The sequence below is a fragment of the Triturus cristatus genome, chromosome 6, assembly GCF_964204655.1.
Source record: "Triturus cristatus chromosome 6, aTriCri1.1, whole genome shotgun sequence".
NCBI classification, from domain to species: domain Eukaryota; kingdom Metazoa; phylum Chordata; class Amphibia; order Caudata; family Salamandridae; genus Triturus; species Triturus cristatus.
Window position 1 is genome coordinate 385,939,844 of NC_140589.1, and position 16,496 is coordinate 385,956,339.

The following is a 16,496-nucleotide window of genomic DNA, read 5'->3' on the forward strand; positions in this document are numbered from 1 at the left end:
TATCTAATGAATTTGAGCTCTTCGGATAGCTCCCCATCTTTATTACTAGGAATAAAACAGAGAGTCAGATAGCAGAAATCTCCTTCAAAATCATTTCTATTGATGTTTCACACATGTTGGCATTATCAGGTTCATTCTGAGACTTTTCTCTCTCACCAGTGCCTCTGAGAATGTCAGTCTTGCATTCATTTGTCTTCAAAGAGATTAAAAAAACAGGAGTAATATGGTGCAGTTTCCAGCGTCAGAAGCATGCAGTTTGTAATGAAAGTGCATTTGAACAGATACTACAGCACTCCAGGAGGGGTGGTTGGCATGTGCACATTCAAAAAATTAATGCTGTCATGAAAACAGTAAACACTTGCAAATGGGTATCAGTAGAATTATGTCACTATTGACTCCACATCACACCATCAGCAGCACAGCAACTCTCAGGTCTTAAAGAAGGATTGTTGCCTCTAGAAGGCTGACTGTTTCCAGTGCTTCTGAGCAGTGGTGCAACGATTTTGCAGGTGACCAAGCCCTGCCTGACAATGATGCATTCATAAATAAATACAAAGTGACCATGTGTACAAAGCAGTCAAAACCCCTAGGATTTGCTTACTCACAAGGTTGCTTGTGACCGCTAAATTGCTTTTTTGTTATGCCCTAAACTCTATTTTGTGATTTGGTAACAGGTTACCGAATTGCAAAATGGGTTTAGACAGGGAACTAATCACTATTGGGAAGGGTGTTTTGGAAAGAATCAATGGGTTGCAACTGCAAATTCAGTATCAAACCGTTAATAGGTTGAGGACAAAGAAGGGGACCGCATGTAACCTGCTTTCCATTTGTTAATGTAAAATATGTCTTTAAAACAAATTAGGCTGCACTTTAATAATTTACTATATTTAAAGGCAAGCCCAGGAATGGTGGTCAGCTGACCCCAGCAGTCGACCATACCTTTGATGGCATCTAATCGAAATGAGTGGCAATTTGTATCCTACCTCATGAATAATAATGAGTTGGGTTGAATTGAGACCCACTCCGATTGTGAACTGACCTAAAGGTAGATAGGGTGGTTTACAAAATCCGACTTGAAAAACAAAAAGTCAGTGCACAATTTGGGACCCCTTTTCGTGAATTAATTCTTTGTAAATCTGGCCCATGATATCAAAAATCATGAAAAAGTAACTTATTACCCCAAAAAATAAAAGGAGAAGATGAAAAATGTCTTTCACTATTTTAGTGAATGTATTCACATCCCGTACAACTCAGGAAAAATGTACAAACATTTAATTCTAATGAAGCCTCTACATGGGACTATCAGACCCACCAGAGTATAGAACTGAATACGGATGATGTATTGGATCCATTGAAATAAGTTAGCTTCAGACTATTCCTACCTCATCACCTGTGTGATGGGTCCAAATACTTTATCACCATCCCAGGTGTCATGCTTCATTATAGTGCTGTGTCATTTGTTAGAAATAATTATAGTGACGAATGGGCTCCCTATGTTTAAATTCAATATTTTTGTTGACACTGTTCATAATATTCTGGTCTCATAATATTTTTGTTGAAGATATTCTGTTTTGCCAACAAGGCGGTTTGTGACGCTGTACTGTCCATCATAGTCTTAATCAGGCCAACATGCATTTCACTGACAAAGTTGTATTTTACTGCAACGTACAGCAACATAGACATTTTTGAATGGTTCCTTCGGGTAATATTGAGTAGGAATAAAATCCAATGGGATGGCTGCAACTCCAACAATGGTAAAAATCTATTTTAAGGGTACTCTTTCATTCCTATACCCCTGAACTAAGCTTGCATTTTCACATTAACATACACATTTGTGAGACATTATATGCTCACCTGTCGCCATCTCGCAGTGCTTGCATTTGCTTACCAATTAAGCATGCAAACAGTGGCCCAGTTCTCGCACCTGGCATAATGTTTTCCACTAGACCACCGACCCAGACATCAACATTATTAATATGCCCATATAACTCAATTATTTTTTCAACCAATTTAGTATCTGAAACCACGGTGCTCAAATCTTGTTTCGTCACCAATGCTGGTAAACCACAATATTCCCTCCAGTCGTTGTAACCTAAAGAAAGAAAATTGTGTGTTTAAACCAATTGAATTTAGTGACCCTCTGTGAATTAGCATTTATAGAAGAATGACAAAAAAAGCAACAAGCAACACGACATCAGTTTCTTTTCTGTATATTTTTTATGAGTCAATATTATGCACAGCAGATGTGTAAATAGGTAGACATTGTCCAACGACAACAATTTCCTTGATCAGAGATTAAGAGGATCATGTATGAAAGGTGAAGAATGTTCCCAAAACAAGTTGTGATCCCCATATGTTTTTTCTGATCTTTTATGTAGAGCTTTACCCAGATATTTCACCTGCTTTCAGAAGTCAATGTGACAGGTTAAAATGCAGAATAGGTGGTGTTCCCCCGGGGCATCCTTTACTGGTATCATCAGGATACACAAGCCATTCATTATGAAGACATGAAGGTCTGATATTTTCTGCGTTGGAGAGAAAAATCCTTGAATCTGTGGAGCAAGTCTCTAGAATAGAATCCACTGGAACATTTGGCATTTTATGCAAAAGGCAGAGGATTTTCTTTCTCCAACAAAGTGATGTCTTATCTGCGTATCTTCTGTACCAGCAAAGAAGACAGTATAATTTTTATCACCACATTTATAATGGTGTCATGGAACATTTGCATTTAGATTAAGTTGGGCGGTGGCCTAGCCTGCATTCACAGAAACACAATCTCGATCTCTCAATGTGAGTCCTCTATGCCTTCCTCCTGTGAATACCTTTGTCTCAGCATCTCAAGCAAGAACCTACCGATTTGTAAACTTCACACCTTCTATCACCCCCCGGGAGACAAGCTCTCCTTTATTGAGCAACTAATGGAAATCATCTCCATCAATGTTGATTCAACTGTGGCCCAAATCTTCCTTGGTGATTTCAACCTCCACTCGTCGAACCCCGATGACACCGTTGTATCCTGCCTAAAATCGTTCCTAAATGAGCAAGACCTGACTCAGCACTGTGACCAACCAACCCATATAAAAGGAGAAACCTTAGACCTCATTATCTCAAATGAACAGTCCATCACCTTGGATTCCATTATCCCTTGTGACTGGTCCGACCACCACTGCATCCTCTTTTATCAACAGGGAGATGTCGTTGAGGAAGGCTCAACCTACAAAAGTAAAGATCTGGAAAAGGGACCTCAGATCAATAAACTCAGATGATATAGCTTTCCACTGTAAATCGGCCCTCTCCTCCCTAGCTGATGTGGTCGAAGTGCAGTCAGTCACTGGCTCCAACAATTCGACCATCTCCAACATCATGGATGACTTCGCTCCAATCCAACAAAAAAATGCCTCAACAAAATTATCTAAGCCCTGGTATAATGACAATTTAAACATGGAATGCCGCAACCTGAGATCATTTGAACGTTCCTGGCGATCCAATCTCTCTGCGGACCAACTAAAACTCCGTAGAGAGGCTAGGAGCCTTTACAACAAACAAATTATTATCCTGGTGGCAGCTCTCCCTCCTGCGAAAAACTTGCTGCTTTCTGCACTGAGAAAGCAAGACTCATCACCATTGACCTCACCTCTAAGAAGGCTCTATTGTCTTCCTCCAGTGACAGATCACGACTTGAGCTCTGTGAAAAACGCAGTTCTACTAACCTGAACATCAAGAACAATGCGTCCTGGAGCACCTTTACCCAATTTAGTGAAAAAGACATCACCAAGATCCTTCATAACATAAACCCATCCAACCACTTCAATGATCCGTTGCCCCCAGCCATCTTCAAAGAAATCAAGAATGTTCTCATTCCCACCTGGACAAGGATTGTAAACGCTTCACTCTCTCAAGGCACGATCCCCGATTGCCTAAAGGCAGCTCAAGTTTCACCTATACTAAAAAAAAAAACAACCCAGACAGAGCTGATCTCAATAACTTCCGTCCTATCTCCAACATTCCCACCCTAGCGAAACTCATTGAAAAATGCGTTCAATCCCAACTTTGTGCTCACATAGAGGAGTACCAACTCCTTGACCAGCATCAATCTGGCTTTCGGAGGGAGCACAGCACCGAATCGGCGCTCATTCACGTTATGGATGACATTTTTAAAATGCTTGACCAAAACGAATCCTGCCTCCTGATCCTCCTGGACCTTTCCTCAGCATTCGACACGGTTAATCATGATAACCTCCTTTCCATTCTGGAAAACAGGATGTGTTTTTCTGGTCAGGTGCTACAGTGGTTCTCGTCCTTCCTCCACCACAGATTTCAAAGGGCCAAGGCAAACCACTCTCTCCCCCAGCCCTCTCCAGTTCACATGGGGGTTCCCCAAAGGTCCGCCCTATCTCCTATCCTCTTCAACCTGTTCTTGGAACCATTAGCTAACTCTTTAAACTCCACAGACACTCTCTTTCATATGTATGCAGACGATACGCAAATCTATGTGAAAATCTCTTCCCCGGAAAATTTAATCTCTCTCAACACGACCCTATCCTCTACTCAAAACTGATTAACTGAGAACCATCTCCTGCTCAACACCTCCAAAACGGACTTCTTGGTCATCTCCCCTCCAAGCCACACCCCCAACCTTGACCTTTGGTTGAATCACCTCACTGCCTTCAACTGCACTCCTCTTATCATTGACTCAGCCAAATCACTCAGAGTCACCCTGGACAAGCACCTGAACATGAAAAATCACATCAGTAAGGTCCGCAAGGGAGCAAATCACTTGATGAGGACACTCAGGAAGATCAAACCATTTCTTCCACAAAACGATTTCAAGCAGGTGGTCCAAGTGCTTGTCCTGCCGAGGCTTGACTATGGCAGAGCAACCCTCTGCGGCCTACCCAAATACATTCTGGCTCCTCTAAGAGTATCGCTGAACTCTGCGGCTAGACTGGTTACAGGCTCAAAGCGAAATGAGCACATAACCCCAGTCCTAAAATCTCTCAAATGGCTGCCCTTCGAAGCTCGTATTCAGTTAAAGATTGCTGTTCTGACGCACAAAGCTCTTCACTTCAATTGTTATGAGGCCTAAATATCCCTGCACCATGTGGCAGGCACCTCATTGTGCCTGCCACATGGTGCAGGGATGTTTTCAAAGTGTACATTTTCTATTGAGGCGTGTGCTGAAGCACAAGCCTCAATGGAAAATATACACTTTGCGACCACCGCAAAGGCAGTCACATTGTAATAAGAGCAGTGGGACCACCGACTCCTTGTCGGGCAGTCCTGCTTCCACTACGGTGCCGGTCGGACACGAGGCCAACCGGTATAGTCATGTTGCCCTAAGTTTTCAACAAGGTGAACTTTATGTTATGTAGGTAAAATTGTCTGAGTGAGATTAGATCCTGTTTCAAAATAATATTTCCACTAGTTACCACTGATTAAATGAATCCTTTTTTATAATCATCTTTTAAGAATGATAGAAGACAATGTAATTTGAATTTACTTTCAATGTGTACATATAATTGCAGTGTGTGATTTAAACATTGTCGGTACCACAATTATAAAAGTATGTGTAAAGAAGAGAAGTAAATAAAAGAGAGAAACAAAATGTAACAATCAAACAAATCCACGGTGTGTTTGTTATAGATGCATTTCCGTAATTTGCACAGTTTGTATTAGGAGTGACCTGCATGCGCATAATCACGCAGTGTCTAAGACAGAGAGGTGCTCATTCACATCTCAGTGCGTATTTGTATAGTTGGGATGATGTAATAAGTATGATGTCTGTCAAATGGGGTACATCATGGCCAGTGGAGTAACAAAACGTGAAGGGACCCCCAGCAAGATATGCTGATGGGGCCCCCTCACCATGTTCCGCCCCCTTTTGCCTTCAGAAAATAATGATTTATGTGATATTTACAGTGGCATGAAGCACTGCATATAAATTAAGTTAATATTATGAGATTGATTTACAAATTATGAGGCTGATAGCATGCCCCTGCCTTAAAAAGACACGAAGGCCAAAAAATGCTTTCTCATCAACGAAGGTGATAAATGGGCGAATGCGGATATCTCAGTCAAACTGCTTCAAATAACATGTGGTATTGGACCACATTTATTTTTACTGGCATGTACATTTAAGAAACTTTCAAACACAAAATCTATTTCATGTTCTATAAGCATTTAATTTTGTTTTCAGGTATAAAGGCAGGCAAGATTGAACTATAGCATACTTCATTTGAAATTAATAAGATTATTTTCTGATTTCAAACATAAGGCAAGTTTAGAGGCAATATACCATTTGAATATAATTTGAATATAATTTGATTTCATACTGAACATAATGGTCTTCTATCATTCTACCTTTCCACTTATTGGTCAATACAGTCTAAGGGAATACGCTGAATATCATAAATTTCATTACAACAGAAAAGGCAGGTTTCCATTTGAACTCGAACCAAAGACAAAGGCCCAGACATTGCTGTCATAGGTATATGACCCTAGCTCCCACTCACAAACAAATTGTGTGATCCTGGGCAAACCACCTCTTCTCCCCATCCCTCAGGTCCATTATCTACCACAAATGCAGTTATACAAAGGTTGCTGTTGCTGCCACATTAAAACACTGAATTATCCTTCAAGGATTTTAAGCTGTGTGTTATATACAGAATCACCACCTTCTCTTCTCAAACTGGCAGTTACCTTTTTCATATGACATCCTATCCCCTGCTGTTACCATGCCAAAGACTCCAAAACGAGTGTCTAACAAGCTTCCTGGAAATCATCAAGTTTCAGGAGGAATCCTGAATATATCCCGAACATGAAGAGAGAGTGAAATATTTTGACAGATTAGCTCTCTGTGTATTGTAACTCACTGTGTCTCCTGCCCCTATAACCTTTCATGTTAATGTAAATAATATTTTTGAATATGGGTCTGTGTGCATTAATACATGAGCATTCATACCCTTTATGCAATTGGTGGCTTCTCCATTATGCAACTATAGATGGAGCATCACTTAACAGAAGAGGCATACTGTCTCGATTGTGTTGCTTGCAGTGGTGGAACGGAGGGTGATGGCCATCCCTGAAGGATATAGTGAAGGACTTCTGAAATTCATGCAGTTCAAATGCTGAATGTTAGCATGTCTCCACGGCCTACTTTGTTTTAAAAAGACTAACTAATCCTCATCTGACAATGAAGTTTGCAACATATAAATTCTGTTTTTCATTAGGATTTGGCAGACATGATTTTAAAAAGTAAAAGCACTTTGAAATTGGCGAAATCTAAAGACTATATTTAGAGATAGGCTAAGGTGCTCACTCAAAGGAAAATTTTGGAAAAATAGGTTACATATTGTGTATCTCAAGGTACATTAGCACAGCAAAACTGACAATAGCCTGATTAGTCCTAAATATGACCTTCATAGGAAGTTTTGAAGAGGTCTCAGTCAAGAGTCCTTTTAAAAACTGTGCAAAATAGAGCATTTTGGTGCAGAGCAGTCAAGTTAAAAAGCGACATAGTGGTGATGAGGGACGGCAGTTCTGCACATCTCTCTGTAAATTAAATGTTTCCTGCTACCATAACCAAAGTAGACTCTAGCACGTTATGAATAGCCGGTCTTGAACTGCCTCTTGCAAGCTCTGTCTCACAGTTTCTCTTAGATGCACTTCACATATCCTAGCACTCACACAAACATGCATGTCTACTTATCAACGCAAACATTTACATACACATGCTTACTAATAATATCCAACACGGTTTCTCACAAACACTTTTCTTCACACTTTAACACATTTTTAGCCTACATGGGCGGACATACACAATGAGTTTCACACTCATACACACTCATACACACAAGGAGCTTCATGGAGAGACAATGGGTTAGAGGAATCCGATGGAAGAGAAGGGAAGCTGCAGAAGTATACTGACAAGTATGTCAGCTTTAGTAACTCTTAATAAGAGAAAGCAGTGAGGATAAGAGAATGTAGGCTAGAAGTGTTTATATATTTTATGTTATGTTATGTTATAGGGTATTTCTTAAGCGCGCGGCTACTCCACAGAGTGTCCCGGCGCTAGCCTGACCCCAGAACAAAAAAGCAAACGTGGATACAGCCACACTATTTCTGGAAAAGCCAGGTCTTTAAGCCTCTTCTAAAGTTGAGGAGGTCACATTCTTGCCACAGGATAAGAGGGAGGATATTCCATAATCTGGCTGCGACCACTTGAAAAGAGCAGCCGCCTTTATGAGAACGGTGGAATTTGGGCACAATTATTAGTTGTTGGGATGATGAGCGCAGTGTTCTGAAGGGTTTATAAGGTTGGATTTTATTTCTGATATATGGGGCTCCAATATTATTCAAGGCTTTGAAAGTTAAAACCAGGGATTTGAAACAAATCCTCTGTCTTACTGGTAGCCAATGCTAAGTATTCAGATGGGAGGACATATGGGCTCTAGGTCCAACAGCAAGAACTGCCCTCGCTGCTGCATTTTGAACCACCTGCAGACGATTTAATAGGTAGTATACTAGCGTGGGCTCTGTGTGTGACATGATTAGATGGCACTACGGTATCTTAAGAGACTAAAAGACAGACCAAGCACAGGGTTTTTGTCACTGCTGGCAAAGATACATTTTCCATTACCATCATATGACCATTGCCCCCTCTTGATATAATAGAAAAATGGAACTCAAACTTATGAGACAAACATCCAGACAGTTTTTATGACCCCGTCTCAAATGTGCTGCATGTTGACCTCATCCAAACAATTTATCAACACACTAGGTTTAATCTTCTTCATGAAATACTCAAACAAAAGGGATAGGTGTGTGCATGCAACTGTATGACAGGTGTCAGGCATAGACATGCATAAACATTCTCTACAGTCACTTTCCTCATTTACAGTCACTTCCTTCAGGCAGAGTCACCCCTAAACTTTTTGCGATTATCTTAGCTTTTTCCCTATGTTTTGTGAGTGCTTTTAGGCCTCTAGGCGCTTTTACACTGTGTCCCAGTGTAAAGTGCGTGCGCTCTGGGTTACATTGAATGAGACTGACCTGCCCTCCCATAGGAATGCATGGGGAATGTGTGTGTCCCTGGTAGTTCCTGATGCGTGGGGAGTGCAGGGACGAGTTTGGTATGTGCGAACTCGTGAGAGTGAATGCTGCGCGATGATGTGTGTGGCGTTACTGTAGCTAGTGTAGAAGTGCCCCTTCTAGACACTGGCATAAATGTGCAGTGACTGTCTGGCGTGTGATTGGCTGGTGTGCATGATGATGAGTGGGAGGAGTACACCTGGGACCTGAATAGGGCTGGGCTTTCCCCACACAATGCTGGCTCCGCCCCCTGTGGTGTGACTGATGACCCTGGCCTGTTCTGTGAATAGGGAGAGGGGCTGAGCAAAACAAAGTGCTCAAGAACCAGTTGCATCTGGTTCGCCCCATCCCTGCACCTTGAAACAAAGGTAACCTGTGTATAAAAAGGGGCTGTGACCCCATGTAAAGTGTTCTTCTGATCCTAACTCGAGGGGAGCCTGCTGCTGCTGGGCGCCAGGAGAGACCGCCACTGGGGACTGCCTCCCTGCTGGAGGGCCCTGTGAGCTGGCCCCTGGGCCCAGCCTTTGCCCCCCCTTGCACCCCAAGACTTTCCCTGGACCTTGCCATATGGGGAGGAGCGCCTTGTCTTCCCTTACCAAGGAGGGCTTTATTTTGATTGCCTGAGGAGCGCCTGTCCGTCCTGAGGAGCAGCGCTTTCAATTTCAGCAGCAGCACAAAGCTGCACCATGTGGGATTCCCCCGCAACTGCCCTTTATCAAACGGGAGCCCACCCCACGTTATTGCCACCTTCAAGGATTATTTCTAAAGGCAGGTGCCCACCCTGCCTCTCGGCGCGAAGGAAACCGAGCGGGAGCCCACCCTGCATCTATGCCGTTTTGTGTACCAGACTTATTTCTAAAGCGGGTAACCACCCCGCATTGCGGTGCCGTTGGCGGGTGCCCACCCCGCGTATGACATAGTTGTGACGGGAGCCCACCCCGTATCGCCGCTGTCGCCGAGAACCCTGGGCCGCCGCGCTGCCTGCGGCGACCCGGATGCAAAAAGAAGTCCCGCCTGGTGGTGGGCGGGGCATTGAGGCGCGCAGCTTGCCCGGAGCCTCGCAAGCTCCCTGTCCGCCTTCCTCCATAGCTGGAAGAGAGGGGGGAGGCAAACGCCGAACCGAGTCCCGGTCCCGAGGAGGGGGACCGGGTGAAGCCAGGCGCGAGCACGGTGCGGGTCTCCCATGCTTCAACAGGTGAGAACTTCCCTCAAGGAGCCCCCCCCCCCCCAAGAGGGACGGCATAAAGGGCACCCTGCCGGTGCCTAAGTCCATGAGCGGCCCCACCTGGCAGCAGAGCGCTCCAACGAAGGGGGCATTATCAATCTAGAGCGCCAGTGCGCTCCAACGAAGGGGGCATATTTCTTTTTGCTAATCTAGAGCGCCAGTGCGCTCCAGCATTTGGGGCATAGTTACTTCCAAAGCCTAGGTGGCTCCAGTGCTGCATATTTGATTTAAAAGGCACAGTGGTGCCCAGGCTCATCTCCCCAGCTGCCCAGCACTTAGTGGGCAGCTGCAACGTTTAGGTTGTGGCCCTGTGCCCTGTTGCTTACGCTGTGTTGGCAGCCCAGCCCTGACTCTGTGGACAAAGGGTGTTTGAGCCCCTGAAAGGCCAAGTTGGCCTGGGGACAGTTTTCTGTGTTGTGCCCTCACCTAGGGTACATGATTATTCCTACATGTGTACTTTTGCACCATGTGTATTGCTTTGATGCTATTTTTTATTTCTAACTGTGCCTACGCGTAGGGGAGGGTTTTTCCTAGTATAGGTTATGCTAGTGTGTTCATGGTGCCCTGCGTGATCTATGCCTAAGTTGTCTAGGATTGCGTAGGGTGTAATAACCTTCTACCAGTGGTTACTGGTTGTGCGCTACAGTTATTATTTGTTCTACATCTACAATTTGGTGATTTGTGATGATTCTGACAGTGGTCCATGTGGCCCTGTCTTGTGTAAATAGTCCCCTGTAAATTCCGCCCAGTGCCAGTTGGCACAGTGTAAATTGTGTGAATATTATCTAATGTGTTTATTATGATACAAAGGCTATTTTTATATATAACCTTGTGTGGAGTTTCTTTTGTGGTGGGCCTTGGGTGTTGTTGCTGGGTGTGTGCGCAAACGCTTTACACATTGCCTCCGGGATAAGCCTGACTGCTCGTGCCAAGATACCAAGGTGGTGAGCAGGGGTTAGGTTTGGCGTGTAACTCCCCAGCCCTGACTTAGAGTGGTGGTTTCTGCCTGGCTTTGGCGCAAGCCCTAGCCAACCAGAAATCCCATTTCTAACAGGAGCAAAGAAAGCAGGATGGAACCTACATGTTGAGAGATGATGGAGGAGCAGCCCACAGAATGAAAAGTAGGGCAATCAACAAGGAAAAAGAAGGATGTTGTGTTGAGAGTAGTGATTTACAAGGTGATGGGAAGACACTTGGAATAAGTACACTGAATGCAGTGTGAAGCAGTGTTACTATGGTCTTTTAAATGTATGCTTTATTTCGAGTAGATGAGCTCTGCTCTGAGAGCTTTCACAAGAGTTTTCAGTGGTTTCCTACAAGAAGAAAAGCATATATTGTAAAGAAGTGTGGTGCTCTCATTTGTAGCGCAGTTTGAAAAATGGAAAAGCTGTCCCATCTTTCTCCCCCAGTTTTCATTAATTATGGAGGAAAAACTTACATTTAAAAAGAGCAATGTCCACTATTCAGAGAATAATTGGGATAGGGCTGCAAGTCAGGGCTCTGAGCCACAGGGCCACACTGCTACAATACCTATGGACTGATAGTCCGAGCTGAAAGCACCACTCACATACTCAAAGGATCTGAACTTGCTTGGTTCTTCTCCCCATTCTCAGACCAGAGCAACATGTTCAATACACATCTTTGGTAAATGTACTTCTGTCTGAGTTAGGAAATTCTTAACTCGCTGTGTTCTGGTGGTAATGTAGGTGCATTTATGTGGTCAGATGTTACTTCTAGGTTGGGGGGGCGGCAAAACCCACCTCTGAAAAGCAAGACTGAGCAATAAAAGGAGCAACTCGTACCCTGAATCCATCAGCTGTTATGCATTGTTAAAACAGTTGCCTTGTTCAGTACTTGAAGGGACCCCAGTGAACAATGCCCCTGCCCCGCACTGTGGGACTGCTAGAGGTTGTGAGGCATAATGAATGGATCTGTGGTATGGTCCCAATACCACTAGGGCCTGCAAGTAACTCTATGCATCCTCAAGCTGGAAATATAAAGTCTGTTGGTGGACTCAGCTGTTGGGGACACCAACTGGTGCAGCACTAGCCTCACTACTTCTTTAATCTCTACAAATCACAGCCCTTCAGCAGCTGATCGGTGCTAATAGGGCATGGGAGAAGGCTGCTGCAAGACCGGGATGCATGAAGCCCAAATGCAGCTCTTTGCTGCTTGCCGCCTCTTTAGTCTGACTGAGATACTGGCATCTTACTCAGGGTGTAGGCTGAATGTGGGAGAGTCCACAGTCAAATAATGAATCCTGCCTTAGTCATCCATCCACGTCTTCAGCAAGAGCCTTTCGCCCACTTCTGCAATTTTAAAGACGCTGGCCTGGCTTCCTGTAGAATCAGTGGCTTCCTAAAATGTCACAATAACTTATTACATTTCAGCAGACCAGTGTCAACCTATCGCACTGTCAGGAAAAGTAAGCTGCGTCGCTGATGGGTCCCAGGGGGCCTCTTGCACCATGGTGGTGGGGGGATGTTTGGGTTGTGTTGTGCCCCTCTGCGTTCACACACATACACACACACCCACACATAGAGTTCTATCATCTCTCTCTCTCTCTCTCTCTCTCTCTCTCTCTCTGAAGTCTCTCTGTATTGCTTCTCTTTCTCTGCCTTTTGACCTTCTCCTGGTCGCCGTTCTCTGGACTGTTTCTTTCTGCACACCCAGTGCTGAGTTTCACAGATAAACGCAGGGGTGCCTTTCATCATCCAGGCCTCTCTACACGTGCGTGAAACAAAAGCTGTAAATTGCAACTGTTTCTTTTTTGTGCACGAGATCTTCACAACACTGCTACTTGCCCAAATAAAGGCTGAAGCTAAACAGGGGGCAGTGGTGTATTTCTCAGGCCTATTTATCCTGCGCTTCAGCATTCACTTCAGTGTGGGCAGAGGGGTCCTTTCAAGTGTAGGGAAACGTGGAGCCCCCACGCACTGGGGGGGGGGGGGGGGCTACGATGGCCTCTGTTTTGCCCCAGATCATGTCATCTCTTGCAGAGGGGATATGTATCAATAAGTAAGGCTTAGTGCATCTATCATGTGTGGTAAGTGTATCTGACCAATGTGTGTGATTCACTAGTATTTGTCTGAGGGGGGTTTGTATCCTCACATGCTCAAATTCATGGACTGAATTAATTGGTTCCATTGGTGCGTTCTTGGGAATGTTATACGGTCTCTTTCGTCTTCAGCGCCCACTGCCACAGACCAGAGAAGGATGCAGGTCAGCCCGTTCTATACGATCTGAGAGGAGCTAGCCTTCCACTTCATAGTATTCAACTCTCTTTTCTGATATTGAAGGCAGGTTGAGGAACTTCGTTATCACTTAACATGTTTTCGATCAAGTCAGGTGCCCGAGTATGCAATTCTGCATGGACAGCAAACCTAACCTGTCTGTTGTGTCAGTCAAAATGTCTGTCGCCCACATTCAGTAATCCCTTAATTGGGGGCAGTCACATACCGTGTTTGATCCCTGCTGCTACAATGTGACATATAGGGTACCCAGAGTTAGAGGCTGGGAACTTCTGTTTAGTCTACTAAGTGTAACATTAGCACTGAGCTTTCATGGAATAAGCAAGAATCCTGTTCCACTCTGAGTCAAAAAAGATTCCTGCCTACGTCAGTTGCCAGTCCACTTTCAGTTTGTGTTAGTCAGCTCCAGTCTGAGATCCCAGTAGAGCCATGATATTAAATGCTGTTGCCCATAACAGAGAGCATCTGAACGTGTAGGTGGTTCTGTGTCCTATATGTCTCACATAACCCTCAAGTACAGAACAATTCTTCTGAGCATTACAAATTGTTCTCTGTGTTACTCTGACTGCTCCTCTACTGTGTCAGATGTTGCTTGGGACCCTCCTTCAAACAGGACCTGCTTCAAACATTCCAGATCTTCCAAGAGAAGTTCTTGGGAATTCTGCATAAGGGAATCACCTGAGCGCAGGAAGCCACGTTCACTGTGAGCTTGAGGCTTCTCTTATACCAGTCAAGAGCCACTCGCAGCAGTCTAGGGCTGCTCATGGGTATGGAGCACCAGTAACGAGAAATTCCTGCATTTTGTTAATTTGGGAAGCTGGTGGTGGGTTACCTGTCCAGTTCATGCCCAGCTAACCAACAGCAAATCCACCTAGGCTGCTAGGTCGTAATCCGTAAAGCTAGAGGCACCTAGCCCGACCCTGTCTATAGGTAGTTTGAGTTAACCCAGGAGACTTTGCACCTGCCAGTAATCCATGTCATATTCGCCAATATGACGTAGAGCACACATTATGAATTATGGTGACAAAAATAAGTTTGTGAAGAAGTAAAGAAGACACTTTCGCCCAGCATTAAGCTGCACTGATCTGTGTGCATCAAAGATGGCAGGCCTGGCAGAGGCTAAATGGCAATCAGTATATTGTAGTGCAAATGCAGGATGGGAAGAGGTCTGTAAAATCATAGTTCAGGGAGGCCTGTACTGGGTTTAGACAGTGGTGCTATTTGGGTTTCTCTGATTGTGGGAGGCAGTTCCCCAATCTACATATGCATCTCGTATAGTGAGTTAAGTTTGCAGGCCAAACATTTCGCATAAGTCATGTAAAGGACCCGAGACACCTATTCGTGCCTTACAATCCATACTGAACTTAATCTTTGAAGTTTTCGCTCAGCCGCAAACACCCTTTTGGCTCAATCCTGAGTCTGCTTTAACTACAACATTATTCAACTATTCAGCTCTTTTGTTCTGTGTTTTATTCTCACTTTAGAGCCCCTACAGCTCCGTGTAACTGCACGCTGTGTGAGCGGAAATAAAATAACATCAATACAGGCCATGGAGTCTTGCAAAGTGCAAGCTCTCTTCCTTTAATTCCAATTTACTGATCGGGCTGTTTAGTACCTCTCTGTGTTCAGGGGTAGTTCTAGGTAGTTCCACTTATGATAGTGAAGGCAGCATGTATTTCTGTCTCACTGTAAACTGTATGAGTGGGTATTGACGTAATTGCTGCTATGTGGGATCTTGTGTTTTCTTTCCTGACCAAGCAAGTGAGCAATCTGCCTATCGTCTCCCCTGACCCCTTCCACATGTGTCCTATGTGTGTTAGCTATGTCCATACTTCTTAATCATTTGAGCAGTATTACATATTTTCTTTGCTTCCATGACTAATCACTTATGCACCTCATTCTGCATATTGGCTGTTTCCCAGTGTACTTGGAAATTCTCAAATGTTCTCCTACCTCTCAATGGTGTGGCAAGCCCCCTGCACCTTTTATGCATAATCCCCTGATTTTAACTTTGAATGAGTCTCATTCAAAATTTGATGATGATGCCGTTTCCGCTTTTTGAGTAAAATATGTATCAATATTTTGAACATGGCCAACCTGAAAAAAGTCCCTTTCAAAATCATTAACTTCATTCTCAATGAGGGTAGAGCGAGCGCTGCTCCGTGAACACCCTGTAAACGGTGGAATATGGTCCAACACTGTTTTACCCTCTTGTTAAGTGTGTTATCATTGGTGTCATTGTTTCTGAACACAAAATGCCATTTAACCTGATATGAAGATCATGAAGTGGAGAATAAAAGCAGTGTTCTTGCACATTTGCATTTCTATGTCACCAGTTGTCAATCAGTGACCAATGGTGTGTTCAGTTTGCTAAAGCTTTGAAGTTTTGTACTGTGATGGAACGTGGCACAGGCAGCTATGATCTGCTAAGAGTGACATTAAGCACAGATTCAAAATTGCCCCCCAGTATCCAAGGTACGTGCGCCCACCTTGATAGTCTGGTGGAGTGTGTGGTCAGGTAGGAGCCTCATCGATGTTACTGGCATAAGTACCCACCAGGATACTTGAAACACTATCTAGCTTGTGTTCCACAACGACATGTCTTCCTTTGGAATCTTATATACTGCTTTCTAACAAGAAGGGAGTCCCTTTGCCTTATTCAAATTAGTGGCCTTCTGGGGTACTCATGGTATGTCGTGTGAAAAACCATGGCTCTCCATCTCTTTTGTAGTTTAGCCCCTGGTGCTGACAAGTGGGTTTCTGGCAGATACGCTATATTACCTCCCCGCCTGCATCTCAGGAATGCATTGGCACTGAACCTTTTAACAATTGTGTTAGTCTTCAGACATTCCAGGTCGCAACTGTTATTTTAATCTGGGGACTCATGATTATTGATGTAAGTAGTGAAAGTAAGTGGCCTCACCTACTCA

At 44.1% G+C, this 16,496-nt stretch overlaps 1 protein-coding gene across 1 annotated transcript in view; it reads right to left on the bottom strand.

The window, feature by feature from the left end:
- TPO (thyroid peroxidase) overlaps positions 1-16,496 on the bottom strand; it is a 961,894-nt gene that overhangs the window by 413,377 nt on the left and 532,021 nt on the right. Inside the window, exon 11 of the mRNA XM_085609184.1 lies at positions 1,855-2,092. Within this exon, the coding sequence (XP_085465310.1) occupies positions 1,855-2,092 (238 nt within the window). The remainder of the gene's footprint in view (positions 1-1,854; positions 2,093-16,496) is intronic.